Consider the following 16,184-nt stretch of genomic DNA (forward strand, 5'->3'; position numbering starts at 1 on the left):
CCCATTCATCCTCTGAATCTTTGCTGTCAGCAATCCAACCCAAGCCACCCTCACATCTTGCTTGTATGGTGCCAGGACATTGAGCAGGATTCTAGGGACTGTAGAATGATATTGACATGTCAGAACTCATTTGAAAAATCACAATAACTCTGACATTTTCATCTTCATCTGTTTAACTTGTTTGTCTACTTCTCAACTATTTCCAAACTCAGATGATGAAATCGGTGTCATTTATTTACTTATCCAAACCCCCATATATTCTATGATAGAATATATTCTAGAATATGTTAGAATTCTATAATATGTATACGTTTAACACATATAGGAGAGTATACATACATATTTATTTAATTTTTAGGTATTGGTTTTAATATATATATTTGACATAAATCTATTTTTAATTTGTAGATGTAAAGATTAATTCATACTTAATTCGTTAATCTTGCCAGATAACCCTCTCCCAGCTCACCTTCCCCTCTTCCAGGTACTGAGTCCTGAGATCAACAAACCCACAGTGATGCCCTTAGATTCTGGCTGGCTGCTGTTATCCGCAGCCTCCTCCCCTCATGCAGGGATGGTTTTTCTTCTGGTGTTTGAGTGCCATCTGCCCCTTCTGCTTTGGGCAGGGTATCCTGCCCACTGAGATAGATTGTCTGGGAATCACATGTGTTGTGGGGGCCCCAGGACCCACTGGGCTTGGAGGGCAAAGTTTATTCCAACCCCTGGCCTCTGCTAGCATGCAAACCACAGGGTAAGATGGTCAGAATGGCCTTGACTCAAGACATTGCACTCACAGACACAATGACTTACTGTGGCTGCTCCCAAACACATCCAAGAAGGCCTGCCCTCTGGAATCTTTATTCCCAGGAGCTGGCCACATGGAAAGGGGTTGTCAAAAACAGCATGAGAGAGCTTCAAGTAGGACTACCACAGAAAGAAGCCACTGAGCTTGGATTTGGGTGTAAGCCAAGGAGAACACATGCTGGGAGCCAGTCCCTTCTGTCTCCTAGGCATGTCAATCTTTATAACCTGAGAAGAAAGCACTGATCTTCAGCGTACTCAAACAAAACCAGAGTGCAGGAATGGTGCTGGGAAAATACGTCATGATGTGGGATGGGAGAGAGGACCCCAAAGTTCTGCCATGTCTATAAAAAATAAAATGATTACTGAGAATCCAGAAACATTCACCTTCAGTTCACAAGTGTCTCTGCTATTCACAAACCAGTCGTCTTAATTAAAATGCTGCTAAAAGAAATAAATCAATTGACAGATAGCTTACATGATGGTTTATTCTATCTTACACAGAGAAAATTGCTTATGAGTATCACATTACTGCTTAAGGTTATCAGTTAACAAAGACTGTTAATGAACTACATTGTTATCAAGTCAGATAAAAGACACCTTGGGAATCCAAGTAAATTATTATAACACAGCACTTTGTTTTGAAATATAGCTCATCTTTCATCACACACAAGGCGAGTAACCTAATCCAAGGAGAACCAGATCTTACAACCACCTAGATTTCTGTTGAATGGAAAAGCAAAGCGTACTCCATTATGCAACCCGAGAAATACAGGGTTAATATTACAGGAGAGAGAAATGTTAATGGGGCCTATGCCACAGAACCTTAGGTTTATGGGAATAATAAAAAGATATGGGTTTTCTAAATCTCCACCAGTTGTGTCCTCCATGACAAGGTGTAATGACATTGTAATAATAACCACAAAATCATTCTATAAGCATAACAATAATGGCTTACATTTACAAGGCACAACATCTGCTTTCTCATTTAATCTTTTGTTGGTTCTGTCATTTGAATACCCGAGGGGCTGTAGGCCTATTCTGTGTCCATCAGACTCCTTCCTCTCACTCCGGCCTGCCATTTCTTCCTTTGGATGATTAGTCTTTCATTTAGAGAGATGGAAATTGTTCCATGTTCTCCACATGTTGAGATGCAATGAATGTTTACAGAGAGATTCTTTTGGCAGCTAAAGAGGTGACGCCAACAGTTTTGGAAAATTCCGAAAAATGTATAGAACAATGGTGGTGCTAAAGAAGCTGTGTCTTGACTTTGGTTCTCATTCCATAAGCCATCAACTGTGGGTAGGTCCCATTGACATGTCTTACAAAGCCATCATAGAAGCATGAACAGCTCTGACATAGGGGACCAGGATAGTCAGTGAGGATTTACTGGCTTCCATCCTTTTCTGCTCCTGGATAAATTGATCATGCCTCCCTCTATGGAGCCAGCCTCTTGTAGAAGAGAAGCGATATTTTCCTTCAGGACAGAGGCACTGTAGATTCTGTTTATTCTATTATTTGCTCTGGTTGTTGAATTTCATGTGAAGGTCTATCATCAGCTTTGGACACTCAAATTCAAGACATCCTCAAAACTGCAGTGGACAGTTGTCTAGATTACCAAACCCCTTCTGAAGTGGCTGCTCACTTAGAGTTCAATCACTTGTGCATGTCTGGAAAGGAAGAGAACCATCTGGAAGTCTTACAACAGAGTGATTATGCTCTAACTAATCATGACATGTGCTTATGTGGCATACACAATTAAACAAGAATGAAAAGGCTCATCAGCGAATCTTAGCCAGGTTAGACATTTCCCCTTAAACATAGAAAGGGATCTGAAAATCAGTGGCATCTAGGTAAAGAGGAGAGTTTTTCAGGTAGAGCTCAACCTGTCAAACCAAGGCTACTATACCTCATCCACTTTGGCAACACAAATGGAAGAAGTCATTCTCCAAGGTTAATAGGCATACCTAGAGGAAAGAGCCACTTTGTGTACTTGAAGAGTTTGCACACATCTGGGCAGATGCTACGAAGAACAGGGCAGATAGACCTATGGGAATGTAACTGGAAACTGATACATTCAAGTCTGAACTATACACTGTTACAGACTTCATACTTCTTCATACTTTGTGTATCAGCTTGGGTGGTAGGAAATGGTAGTGTATGTGTGTGTATATATATGTAAAACCAGGAACAGAGAAGAAAATTTGAGATCACTAAACCAGACCCTAATATAATAGAGCTTGGGACAAAAGTAGGGCAGAGACCCTGATGTGGCCCCTTTCAGCTGAGGGCCTCACCAACACCTCCACGTTGAGACTGAACTCACACCAACACTTCATTGTGGTTTCACATAAACATTATTTGTAGTTATAACAGAATGTCATATTTATGCTTACATTGCATACTTGTTTAATGCCATTCCACAGTGTGTATTCAGTTTTAATATCTTGATGTCTAACTAATATCTCCTGTGGGAGAAGGGGCAACAATAGTAGAAAGATGGGTCAGAGTTAACCATCAATGGTTCAAGCTAAGTCAATAGCCCTAAAAGGGATAGCACGTACCTACCTACCCCATGTGTGGAAGACCAAGGTCAAGGTTGGGATCTTAATGACAGAAGATCCAAGATGGAAGACAAGCAAGTTGGAAATAAGCAAGGATAGTAGGAAAGAGAGGTGGAGAAAGGGATTCCAAGAGAGGGCTAAATTCTGTCAGGTGTTTGTGCTTCTTCTTTAAAATATGATGGATCCAGGAGAACATAGAGTTTAAGCTGGTCTAGAGATCCAGGGGCCTAACAGAAAATTCATCCCTCCTATTGTCTTTAAGAAGTCCTGAGTTCAAAGGGCCTCTTCAGGTGTTATTAAGAAGAGGATACAGTGGCTAAATCTAGCCGGTATTTGCACTTGAGTTTCTGATGCTCAGAGAAGATAGGCAGACCAGAAGAGGAGTCTCCTTTCATCCCTGTTGACCAGAGCTGAGGAAGTGGCACCTGTAAGCCACCTCATGGAGGATATTGTTCTCTGACAGGGCAATGATTCCTCTTCAGATGGGTATGTAACCAGCCCCTAGAGAGCAAGGCACAACCTGCAGGAAAAGATAAGCTGGACAGGCGCTGGAATAGCATATTTTGACTGGTTTAGTAGGTGAATTAGGTTGCACACCTAGGCTGGTTATCAAGAGAAAGAAAAAGAGATTTTTGGAAACTGTAGGATTATATTGGCTGCCTAATTCCAAATCTTCTACCATATTTTACAAAAATTATACAAACTAATAAGAAGAGAAGGAAAAAAGAACAAAACAAAACTAATAACAAAGATCCCTATATGTCCTGGTTTGCCTAGGACAGTCCCAGAGGATATCTTCTGTGGTTAATTTAATACCTACTAATGCTGAAAAGTCTTTTGACCAAATTCAACACATGTTTCTGATTTTAAAAACTCAATAAAGTAGGAATTGATGAATTTTTCCATTAACAGTATAAAATACATTTACTTCAGCCCTAAAGCCAGCATCTTACTTAATGGAAACATCTAGCAGATTTTTCACTAAGATCAGGCACAAAACAAGTATATACATGGTTTCCACTATTATTTAGCCAATGCAATCAGAGTGGAAAATCAATTAGAGGCATTAGAATTGGGAAAGAAGATCTAAAATTTGGCAGATGATATGATCATAAAATTTAGAACATGATAAAGGTGGCAAATAAAAGATCAAGAAGAAAATGAACACATACAATAAAAGCATTCAATAAGGCAGCTGCTATAATGTTAACATACCAAAAAGAAATTCGTAAGCAATCAATGACCAAGTAGGAGACATAAGGGAAATTCCACTTAAAAAGGCAATAAAATTATAAAATATTTAGGAATAAACAGGAAATGTGAAAAATCCATGAGTAAAATCTGAAAATCCTCCTGACACAAAAACAGACTTATAAAAAAAAAAAGTCTCTTTTCTGTGAACAACTGCTTAACCTTGTAAGGAAGTCAATTGTCTTCCATTTAATACATGAATATAATGCAATCCTCTCAAAATACCAAGATGTTTCTTTCCCTAGACAGATTCTGAAGTTGATTCTAAAGTTCATATAGAAAAACGAACATACAAGAATAGCTAGGACAGAAGAGCAGGAGTGTGCCCCTGAAAAGAAAACACAGTGGCATGAAAGACCAGCCCTGCCAGATGGTAGAGTGTACCATGAAGCCACCAGAAGTAAAAAGCATGTAGTAGCACCTGAATAATTACAAATACAATTGGAGAATAATATAAAGTCTAGAAATTGTCCAAGTACATCTGGAAATTTAGGGTGGCAAATATAACATTGCAAAAAATAGGGTAGTTTTTAAAAATGATATTAAAATAACTGGATTGCCATTTGAGAAAAAGATAAAATTGTGTCTCTATCTTATACTAGACACCACAATAAATGCTAAGTGGATCAGAGATTCAAATAAAAAATAAACTTGCACAAAAACTGGAAAAAAATTATATCTATGTACATATATAAACATTCTTTTAATTTTATAGAATATTGTATATATGTAAAAATATTTTAATTAAATATATTTTGTAAAACAAACAGAGTAAGGATAAAGCAGAAACTACTGAGAACAGTTACCTCAAAGCATGGTGGACAGGACGGGTATGGGAGCAAGATTTCTCTGAGTTTGCCTGTTTACATATGTTTTTTTCTTTGAACTCTATACATGTTTTACATACTCAAAAAAATAAGTTAAACTAAGAGGATTAATAAGGAAAACATGAAAACAGCATAGAGACTGAAACAAATGTTTCTAACTATATCAAATTGATAGCATAACCACACAGAGAAAAAAATTCAATTTCAACACAATACTCTGTACATATAAAAAGCTAAATTCTAAGAAAAAGAACTGCAAGAAAATCTTTGAGTTACAAAATAAGTTTGTAATTGTATAATGTAATTCTGAAAGTATTTTGTGTGTATTATAGGATAGAGCAAAAGGGTAAAAACCTTTATATGATTGAGAAATAGATTTTGATTTTGGAGAAGGCCAAGTAGACATATGGAATGAGAAAAGTTTAAGAAGAACCTTAAGGTATTTAGTTTGTGATTTAAATACACATTTCTTGACTCTATCCATTGAGGGGGCCTAAAAGCGATAATACCCCAGTAGCCATGAGTACACATTGTGCCTAGATCTTGGTTTCTAAAAACTATTCCAAGTCAAAAAAAGAAACAAAGGAAGAGAGGGAGAGAGGAAAACAGGGATCCTAGGAAAAATGGGTTATTTCAGGTCTGAGCAAGGACAGTACAAAGTGAACCTGGATTATTCTGTTGTGTCAGAAGTCTAGGAAATGCTCAATGACTAATAAGGTCCCATCAAACACCATCAAGAAATGACTTGTACTGGACAAACTTGGATTTAATTTGAATATAAAAAGATACATGATGGCAATGAATTAAAACACATCAGAGTCCATAGGAATAATGTTCAACAACATTATTCCTATGTTGAAAAGAGAAAAGAGAAAGAGAAAAGGAGGGGAAAAAAGTATTTCTTTTAGAAGAATGCCAGCTATTAAATGTAGAAGGAATGCTAGAATTAGAAGCTTAGTATCTTATAATTCCCATAAAGAGATATCAAATCACTAGGTGAAGAATTGTTAGGGGTCAGAATGTTCATATGGTCTTAGTACCACCGTCATATTATTTACTTCAAAGAGTAAATTTTATTTCAACAATGCAGAGATCCAGCTGTCACTTTCATGACCAAGCAATCAAACACAGCATCACCAACAATGAGAAAGCCTGGCATCATATGCCTCTGATGCAATGTAATAAAAGATATGCAATGTCGCCTCTGTGGTATTCTTGACAAAATTCTTAATCTGAATTTACTCAGGAGGACACAATCAGACAATGCCAGAAAATGGGACATCATACAAGACAATGGGCTTAGGTACTTCAAAATTGACAATGCCATGGTGAAAAAAAGGCAGAGGGGTTGTTCAACACTAAAAAAGACTAAAAAGAGACAAAATAAAATACAATGGATCCTGGCTTGGAAAAACAGAGCTATAAAAGATACTTTGAAACAATCAGAGAAATTTGAATATGAGCTGTATAATAGATGATATAAAATGATCACTTATTTTTTAAGGTGTGGTCATTGTATTATGATGGAGTGGGAGATAACATGGCATGTACTTAGGGGCGAAATATCATGGTATCTATTCTATGCTAGTTTTTAAGTGGATTAGAAGAACTATGCATATACAGAGATAAAGCAAATGGGGCAAAATGTTAATTTGTGAATCTAGGTGAAGAGTGTGTTTTTACTACACTGTTCTTTCAATTTTTCTGTGGATTTGAAGATTTTTAAAAAGGAAGATGAGAGCATGTGGGTAGCTCATGTGGTTCGGGAAAGCAGGCCTAAGGAATGTGAATTGTGAATGAAAGATTTGGACAAATCTGGAGGAGTTGCCTCCTTTTCTAGGAGCAGGGCTCCTTCAGCCAGTGACCCATGGCTGTGTTCACCTCCTGCAGGCCCTGCCCTGCGTATTTGTCTTGTTCACTTGAGACCCCAAAGCAGAGGTGAAAAACAGACACTTAGCTAAATGAATAGTTTGATGACGCAAAGAAAAGTTCTGGAATGTTTTTTTCATCCCCTGGACTGAGTTGGCTAATGGTTTGATTTGCCTCTGTCAAGAGAAGATCTTGGTAAATAAAAAATAAAGTTATCTTGCTGTTAAAACCCAGTTTTCTCAGCTCTAATCAGGAAAATGCCCACAGTTTCTTTTAAGATCTTGCCAAAGTACCACCTACTGAGATTTTCTACAAATGTCCCGAAGAGACACTGAGTCCTGGTTTCACTGCCATCCTGACACAAGGACGTCAGGCCCATGGCTAGCAGTCCCCTCCCACCCTTCCTGGAACATGCAATAAATAGAGCTGCCAGCCACTACGGAGAGGGGCTGACTTTCACCCTTTTAACTTACCTTTCAGGATAGTCGAGGTTTAACCTAGAAAATAGGAGAATAGGATATTTTCTAAATCATTCCTAAATGAGAGAAAGCACGTAAAAATTTTTGCTACAGTAGAATGGTTTACTTGCCCTTAGCTTTTTCTTTCGGGTCTAACTTCTTACCGACTCAGCCTGACACCATCTAGTGTTAGTTTTAGAAACTTGAATTGTGCCTTCCTTCTCTTAGAAAATTCCTACATTTGTAGAAGAGCTCTGATAAGACCCAGGCCAAGATCAATTCCAGGATATATTCCCTTGGGAGAATATATCCCCAGGAGAAAAGCTCCAGCCAGCCAGCCACCTCTCCCCTGTCCTTTATTTCTTTCTTCCTTTCTTCCACCAACCTGCCTTCTTCCTGCTCCCTTCACATCTCCATTCCTGTACTTCACTTTCGCAGCATTTATTGATGAATGACTACTGCAGCCACCTCTTCTAGATTGTGGACATTGCCTCCTATATCTCTGATGTGACAGAATAATCCAGAACTTCCAAACACACAGAACCAAGATGCTCCTCTAACATAATCATATATAGCAACATAAAACCACAGTGACTACTTGTTTGTGTTTTATCGTTTACAGCAGCATCTTCATACACACACACACACACACACACACGTATGTTAGTCATTTATTATGCATCATCACAGCCTCTCCTAGTCCCTTGTTCCATTAGCACACCTGCATACATATATACATACACAGGATTAAGAATTTAGCTTCGTGAAATCTTTCATTTTTGTGAATTTCGATACGAAGATGTCCTTGAAACGGAGTCTGACAAGCTCTGGAGACTTCCAGGGGCACTGGAGTTTCCAAAACCAAGTGGTGCATGTGGGTGGTTTGGCTGGCCAAGAGAGCATCACTCATCCATGGGCAGTGATAAGATCGCTATGCCAAAATCTCTAACTGACCACTCTATTGTCCTAATGCAGTACCAGAACTGGCTACAGTCTACAGCCGAGGGTGCCTTTGCCATACAGGGTGCACAGAGGGAAGCCCAAGCCCTTTTGGCTACTGTACCCTATGCCAACCCCTTCCTCTAATGACACTTGCCCACTGGGAGGAAGGACCACAGGTGCATTCTAGTCCCCTAGGAAGCATTTTAGAGTAGAGAAAAGGCCTAGGATGACAAGCAGGGGAGCAGAATGGATAAAACAGCAGAGAAATGATACCACAGCAGTGACCTTACCTTGGGATTCTCTTCTTTAGCTCAATGGTGTCTAAACAAAGAGAACAGGGCATTAGAAAGGAAGCGCTGTGATGGATATGCAGCTCACTCAATGCCAAGCAAGAGGAAGGGGTTCAGAGCCAACCAGACTCAGGCAGGGATAAGAGGTTCTGTGGGTTGGGACCACTGGGAATGGTGGTCTTGGGCTGAGTGCTCTGCCCTGACATTTGGCTCTGTCAGAGCTTCTCTGTCCAGATCCCATCACTGAGCCCCTTTAGCTCAACATGCAGGTGGGACTGAGCCTTCCCTAGAGGCCCTCCCCCAGTCATTCCTCACCTCCCCCTCCACTTGCAGCTCCTGGGCCCTTTTGTCCTCAGGAGATCTGGCATGTCTTCTGCTATGTGATAAAGAGGATATTTGCTCTCCCTCCTTATTCGCAGGGATACAAAATCAATGGTAAACAAACTCCTATGACTAATTAAGCTCCTCGTGCAAATGGACACGCTAGCATCTCAGGAAACCCCTGAGTGCTGCAGCTCCCCCTCTTCCTGGCACAGACCCACTGCCCCATATACATTCTGTGTATCTTCAAAAATAATCATTGAATTTTTTAGAGATACAGTGAGGTGGCTTTCTCCTCATCCTCAGAAAAACCTCATGGAAAACTGCATATCATCCCATTAAGCAGTCTTATCTGAGATGATTTTTGCAGGTCCCACCTTGAGAGAAAGGGGTGCAAATCACTTGCATTTTGCTGGCAAAATTCACAAACTGAACTCAGTGTCTGCATGGGATGTGCCTCCCTGTAGGTGTCATAAGACACAGAACTACTTTGGGTTCACATAAGCTCAGCTCTGCATGAATCATGAGAACTTTCCCAATTTATGGGGAAAAAAAGACAATTTGGCCCGCATAATCAGGGCTGAAAGCACCTTCCACCACCCATGCTAGGATCAGCCTCATCACCTCCAGAAGATCAATTTTATCTGATCACATCATTTGGATGAAAATATAAATTTCTGTGTGCAGCCAACTCAGCTCTCTTCCTCACCTTTCTCCAGCAAATCTGACTTAGATATATTAGAAGTTATAAACAGAAAAATACACAAAGAGAGACACATAAATGGACAGACAGAGACAGAGACACAGGGATGTCACTGCATTTCTTTTCAGCCCATGGTTTTTATTCTTTCTCTAGCCAGTGTTCTAGAGTGGCCTTCTGTGCCTCATCAGTGGCAAAACCCAGGCTGAGTGTCACTGTCCCCTCACCATTGTATCCCAGGTGTGTGCTTCTTAGGTCTGAGGAATCATTATCAAACAAGTGCTTCTTGATCATGCAGTACTTCAGGGCTAGGAAGACGGCCGATATGGCAACACCCAGAGCTGTCCCGATGATGGCATATTTGATATCTAAAGTGTAAGGATGAATTGAACAATGGTCTTCAATTGATCACCACCCTGCAAAGGTCTTCTGTGGCTCCCTTTACATTTGAGATGAAGTCCAAAGTCATGTGTGCGGATCTTGAAATTCCACACTCTGACCTACTGAAGACAACCTAATTTTCCACTCTCCTGGGGGCATATTCACATCTGGACCCCTTCAGCTATGGAAATCACTCCCAAGTGGCTTATGGCTCATTTTTCTGGCCTCCTATAGTTCTTCCTCACTTATCCCTTCATTAATTCATTTATGAAGTATGTATTAATTGTCTGCTCTGTGGTGAGTACTGAAGGCAAATGAAGGAGACCTAGCTCTCCCTTGGGGAATGTGACTTTAGCTGAGAAAGACAAGGGCTCACTCTAATGTCAGGTAACTAGAGCAGGCTAGACTGACATGAGGGTCAGCAGCTTTCCCAGAGAAGCTGACATGCAAATTACTCCTTGCCCTGTGAGGTGAGCTCTGAGGTGAAGAGGAGCTAAGTCTGTGCAGGTCGAGGTGAGAGCACAGAAGCATGGCAGAGCCAGCTGTCTGGGGATCATGGCTGCAGTTCAGGGTGCTGTGGGTGCTTGAGCTGCTTATCTCATAGAGCATGGACAAAAGTGACCCTGATGACTCATGTCCCCTTTGAGGACAGGCTCTCGGGCAGGACCATGTTCCCAGGACAAAGCTGTGTGTTAGCCACTGAGGTAGGCCTGGAGGTGAGTGCTGCCCTTATTTTGTGATGACTGGCAAGAAATCAATACCAGCATGTCCCCACCTGCCCAGGCCTTTGAAGTGCCTCCTTCCTGCCTCTTGCCTCCCATGTAGAATAAGCTGGGAAGTGACCTACCAGTTTCGGCCCTAGCAGACTTGTCCGTTGCTAACACTTGAGCTCCTTCCACATCTGCGAAAAAAGAATACCCAGAGTCTGGTTAGACAGGGTTTGAACTCATAGACAGGAGATGTGGCACACAATTAGGGCCATGATCCCTGCAGACAATCCCTAGAAGAGCTAAAGTAGAGCTGTGGGCCTTGGAGAAAAAGGCACACATTAATTGGCCACTTATTTTGATACTTACAGCAAGAACTCTATGACATAGGTGCTATTACCATCATCAACTGATGAATGAAGAACGGAAAGCATGGATGATGTACCCAAGGGCCAGGAGAAGCAGAAAGTGGCAGGGCAAGGGTCTGAACTCCAAGGATGCCCTGCAAACACAAGTCCCAGGGAGCTAACAGAATAATGCCAACGCCAACACCATTAAGGCCAAGGGCTAGGGAGATTAGGTTGGGGGTGGGTCATGGATGGGGAGGCCCAAGTCTGATTCTCAGGTTCAAGCTTTCCTGTGGCTTTCCTTGTTTCTCATAAAAGGGAACAGGTGACTTTGTTGGGATACCAGACCTTCCCAAGCTTAGCCCATTTCACCCGCCCTGGCCTTCTGTAGGTCAAACAATGACTGAGGCACTTGCTCATGAAAGCAACAAAGATGTTCCCCCTATGGCACGTGTGCTGACCACATTCAACGCTGCCCAGGGTGATGTGCATGTTGGGCTGACACTCTGTGGAAGACATCTTTACTCTGTGTGTTTTTGGTGGTGAAAGAATTGTCATAATGGGGTTTAGGATTTGTCTGGTGGCCTTACTTAGTAAATGGATAAAGTTGGGGGATTCTGAATTAAAAGTATACAGCCTTGTTCTACTAACAAGTCCTCTTGGAAATTCAGTAAGTCCTCTCTTTGCCTGAGAATGCATGCCTCCACATTGGGCCCACATACGTACCACAGACACCATCGTGCACAATATAACCCTGTTTTTTTCAGTTCTTGAGTCCCCACTGAGCTCCTTTTTTCTTTACATTAATCCTGTTGCTCCAACTAGGTTGAAAATCATTTCACAGATGGAAAAAGCCTTGTATTTTGCACATGGTCAAACCGAGTTTACTAAACCAAGTGGCTGTGGCTTGGAGCTGACTTCCAAACTGATGACCGAAAGTCAGAGTTATGTGTGCTGCATGCTCACCCTGGCTCCTTTCTTGACACCAGTCTGCCCTCTCTTTAACTTTACTGGACAGAAGGCAGGGCATCTGGCAAGTGGGGCCAGGCTCACTAAGGGGCAGCCTGTCCCTGCCCCCCTCACACAGAGACATCTCTCTTGGCTCCGACTATCCTTCTCCACAAGGAATATGCAGCATAAAACCTTCATGCAAGCTTGAGATAAAACTTGAATGGAGAAAAAAAAAAAGGACACAGATCAGAATGAGTGAGACAGAAAGAGCCAGAGAAATAGAGAGAGGCACACATAGAGAAACACAAGGAGATGTGCACATACACAGAGACACGCATGGAGGCTGTGCCTGAGAAGTTCAGACCCCTGACAGGAAGAGCAAGAAGGAAAGAGGAGAAAATGTCTAGTGTCAAAAAAGGCCTGGCCCTGCGCTCCCCAATAGAACCAAGCTGCCCAACATCTTTCCTCAACCTCATCCACCAAAAGTGTAGTCCTGAACTCTCAGCTCTGCCCTCCTTGGCAGGGAGCCCATGGCTGGGGCTCAGCTCAGCCTCTACTCCTTGCCCTCAATGCAGGGTCACCATCTTTCATTCTCCATCCTGTATCTGCCCTAAGCCCTGAGGCCACTCCTAGTTCCTGGCTCCAAACAATCTCTCCAGGCTCTCCTGCCTCAGGTTCACCATCAGGAAATGAGTGAATGCTTTCCATGGGGCCACTGCTCTGAAAGCTGCAGGCAGACAAACCTGGGTGATGGACCATGCTGTGCACTCAAACAGGCCACACACATCCCCTCTCAGGAATTCCTGCTGGCCAGCCCATGGCCACTTGGCGGCAGCCTTTCCCCTCCTTGGGGAGAAAAATCTCTCCGTGAAGCCTTCCCCCTGCACCCTGAGTCTCTGCCCTGGGTTCTAAGTAGCCCCTGGGTGAAGATCCATCATGAGCACACCAGCCCATTGATCCCACCCTCAGCTCCTGCCAGGGTCATGAGCTGAGGGAGTCCCTCCCCAGCCATAGACTCCCAGTGAGCCCCCAGCACTGATTTTCCCCTGGTTCTGCAAAGTAGCTGGAGGATGAATGGCGTTAGCAGGGCTCAACTGTGAGCACAGCCAGAGGTCTCCCAGTGCTCTTGAGTTCAGATCTGTGAGAGACCCAGGAGGAAACCAGAAGCCACTGCAATTTTTTAACTGGAATTCTCTGGGTTCTCTTGTGAACAGGAGGAAGGAGCATAGTATTCAGAGGATAGGCTCTAGGACTCAGTGAAGAGTCCAAGGGGGTTAAGCAAGGACAGGCTGATCCAAGGCTGGTCTCCCTGGGGCATGCAGGAACCCTGTTGGCCAGCAGATTCATGGGACAGTAGTAGGCATAGTGCTGGCCAAATCTGACTCGACTGTCAGCATTCCTTAGACTATCTGCACTGAGCAAGGTACAGAGGGCAGGAGCAGAGGCCCCTGAGCACTGCACTTGCTGCTGCCTATAGCAGAGCTGGGGGACGCCTCTAGATGGGCCTGCTGAGGTTTCAGAGCAGCCTCACCAACATAGTCTCCTCGTGTGCCCAGGTTGGGCCCTGCACCCAGAAGCTCTCACAAAGCACACATCTGAAGTTATACCTAACCAGAGGATGGTACCTTTTTCTAAAGTGCACAAAGGCACTTATGGCTCTGAGTCTAGGGTCTCTGCTTCCTCCTCATGACCATTTAAACATGCTGTTGCCAGATATACTCTACCCCTCCTTGCCAAAAGAGCTGGTTTCCAGCCCCTTCCAACTCAGTCCTGTAAAGCACAGCCTGCTCTTGCAAGTGGTTTCTCAAGAAGAAGGAGCCTCCTGAAAGAATAAATTGCCCTGAGGTTCCTGGGTCCTACTTCCCCAAGATGGTAGCTCCCTGGGACCCACTCCCTTAGGATGAAGAGGGACCCAATAGAGAAAGACAGAAGCAGGGCTGCTCCAGGTGGGTGGAGCTGAAGATGCAACATGGCCTTGGCCCATCTCAGTTGGAATTTGACCCTCTGAGAGCCCATCTGTGACATTCAGACCTCTCGTGCTATACACAACATTTGTTGGGCCCACCCTCAATGGAGGCTGGTACTCTTCTGCACCCTTATTTGGGCAGAATCAGGCTGTGTGGTTCCAGTGTTGGGTGGTGGGTGTGCACACACTCAGATGTTGTTCTATAAGTATCTGAACTAAAAATAGGGAGAGGCTGCCTTGAGTGTTTGTCAATTGATGCCTGGCCATTTTCATCTTGGAACTTAAACATTGCAGAATGGCTCCTAACTTTAGATCTCATGAATTCCAATGTTCTCAGCTAGAGGAAAGGGTTTCAAATGTCTAGAAGAGACATCTATCTTCTCCTAACAGTCCACACATAGAGATGAAGTACTACAGTGTATTTTGGGGGGCCCTGGTGTCAAGGGGGACCCCAGAGCAACCTAAGAAGGAGCTCACAGAGTGACAAGGGAAATAAGATTTACACTGAAGAAAAGATCAGAGTGTCACTGATGATGTCCAGCACCTTTCTGCAAACCTTGTTCTCCACAAACTGAAGGAATTCTGAACAGGATATGTTGGGTGGACACTTGCTGTATGGCTTGCCCACCTCCCTTGACTCCTCAGCTGCTGGCTGGTTTTCCTTGTGGGAGCCACCTGCATGTGATTCCCTCAAGCTGGCTCCAGAACAGACCTATGACCCATATCTGATTAATTAGCATATTCCTTCTTCCTGTCAGCAGTAACTGGTCAAGGAGCAGGGCAGAAAGTCTCAACTCTGGGACTTCAGGGAAAATATTTAAAAAAAGAAGTATCTTCCAGAATTGGTAACTGTAGATTGAGGGAAGGCCGTCCATGGGGTGGCGGAAACTTGCTGAGATTGAAATTCCCCAGAAGAGAGTCAGGCTGAGACCAAGACCTAAAGATAACTTTTGAACCCCTGAATCCAGCTGTGCCTGAAGCACCTCTTCTTTACTTTTCAGTCACCTTGGTAAGGAAAAACATTCTTTATCTTAAACTTATCTGATCTAAGTAATTGTCATCTCCAGTTAGAAGAGTCTTGACAACTTACGTGTCAGCAGCTCCTTCATAGAGCATCCTTGGAAATCAACACAGCAAGACAGGGATGGGAGCAGAGAATACTGGCTGCAAACACGGAGCTCATGGCACAGCCTCAAATAACCCAACTAGGATCTGCAAACTAAGCAGCTCTGTGCACCTCTGAGCCTATATGCTGCTTCCTTTGATGCAATGCCTTTCTTATCCCTGTGGAAAGGTCTTACTCACTCTTCAAGACAGCACAAAGCCACCTCCTCTGCAAGTCCCCTTGCTCTCTTTTAGTCCAGGATCAGCCCTGCCACCTTATCATACCTCTGCCCTGCCCATTTGTACTGCCCCAAAGTTTGTTCTGTGGCATGAAGGATACTACTCAGAGATCCGAGGGTAAACTGTTTCTCCCAGGACCAGGATGACATGTGAGACTCCCTGGAACTTAATTTCTCCCCCTGAGAGATGCAAGGAGAAGGTGGAAGGGGAGAATCCTGAACTGACTGGGAAGTTACCCCCCCAAAAAAAGTGGCTTGAAGTGATAAGACCAAGTTTCTAGTACTGAGTGATAACAGAGCTCAGGAGGGAAGTAAAGTTCAGCCACAAAAAAAAAAAAATGATTTGAGTGACAACATTGCTCCTGCAACTCTGAGAGTAGGGACACTCATGAAATAAACATGCAGCCCTATGTGGAACACACACGGCACACACACAGCTGCCATTGCTGTGGATGCCTCTGTCTTC

The 16,184-nt window shown here is 43.0% G+C and overlaps 1 protein-coding gene across 1 annotated transcript in view; it reads right to left on the reverse strand.

Annotated features, from left to right (window-relative positions):
- Positions 1-1,271: 1,271 nt before the first annotated feature.
- The window catches only part of TMEM273 (transmembrane protein 273), a 29,017-nt gene continuing 14,104 nt past the window's right edge, over positions 1,272-16,184 (reverse strand). Inside the window, exons 2-6 of the mRNA XM_039872354.1 lie at positions 11,180-11,305; positions 10,251-10,391; positions 9,003-9,033; positions 7,786-7,809; positions 1,272-2,471 (exon numbers count right to left, since the gene is read on the reverse strand). Of these exons, the coding sequence (XP_039728288.1) occupies positions 2,447-2,471; positions 7,786-7,809; positions 9,003-9,033; positions 10,251-10,391; positions 11,180-11,305 (347 nt within the window). The 3' untranslated portion in view covers positions 1,272-2,446. The remainder of the gene's footprint in view (positions 2,472-7,785; positions 7,810-9,002; positions 9,034-10,250; positions 10,392-11,179; positions 11,306-16,184) is intronic.

This window comes from Pteropus medius, unplaced genomic scaffold (genome assembly GCF_902729225.1).
Source record: "Pteropus medius unplaced genomic scaffold, Ma_sr-lr_union100, whole genome shotgun sequence".
Lineage (NCBI taxonomy): Eukaryota > Metazoa > Chordata > Mammalia > Chiroptera > Pteropodidae > Pteropus > Pteropus medius.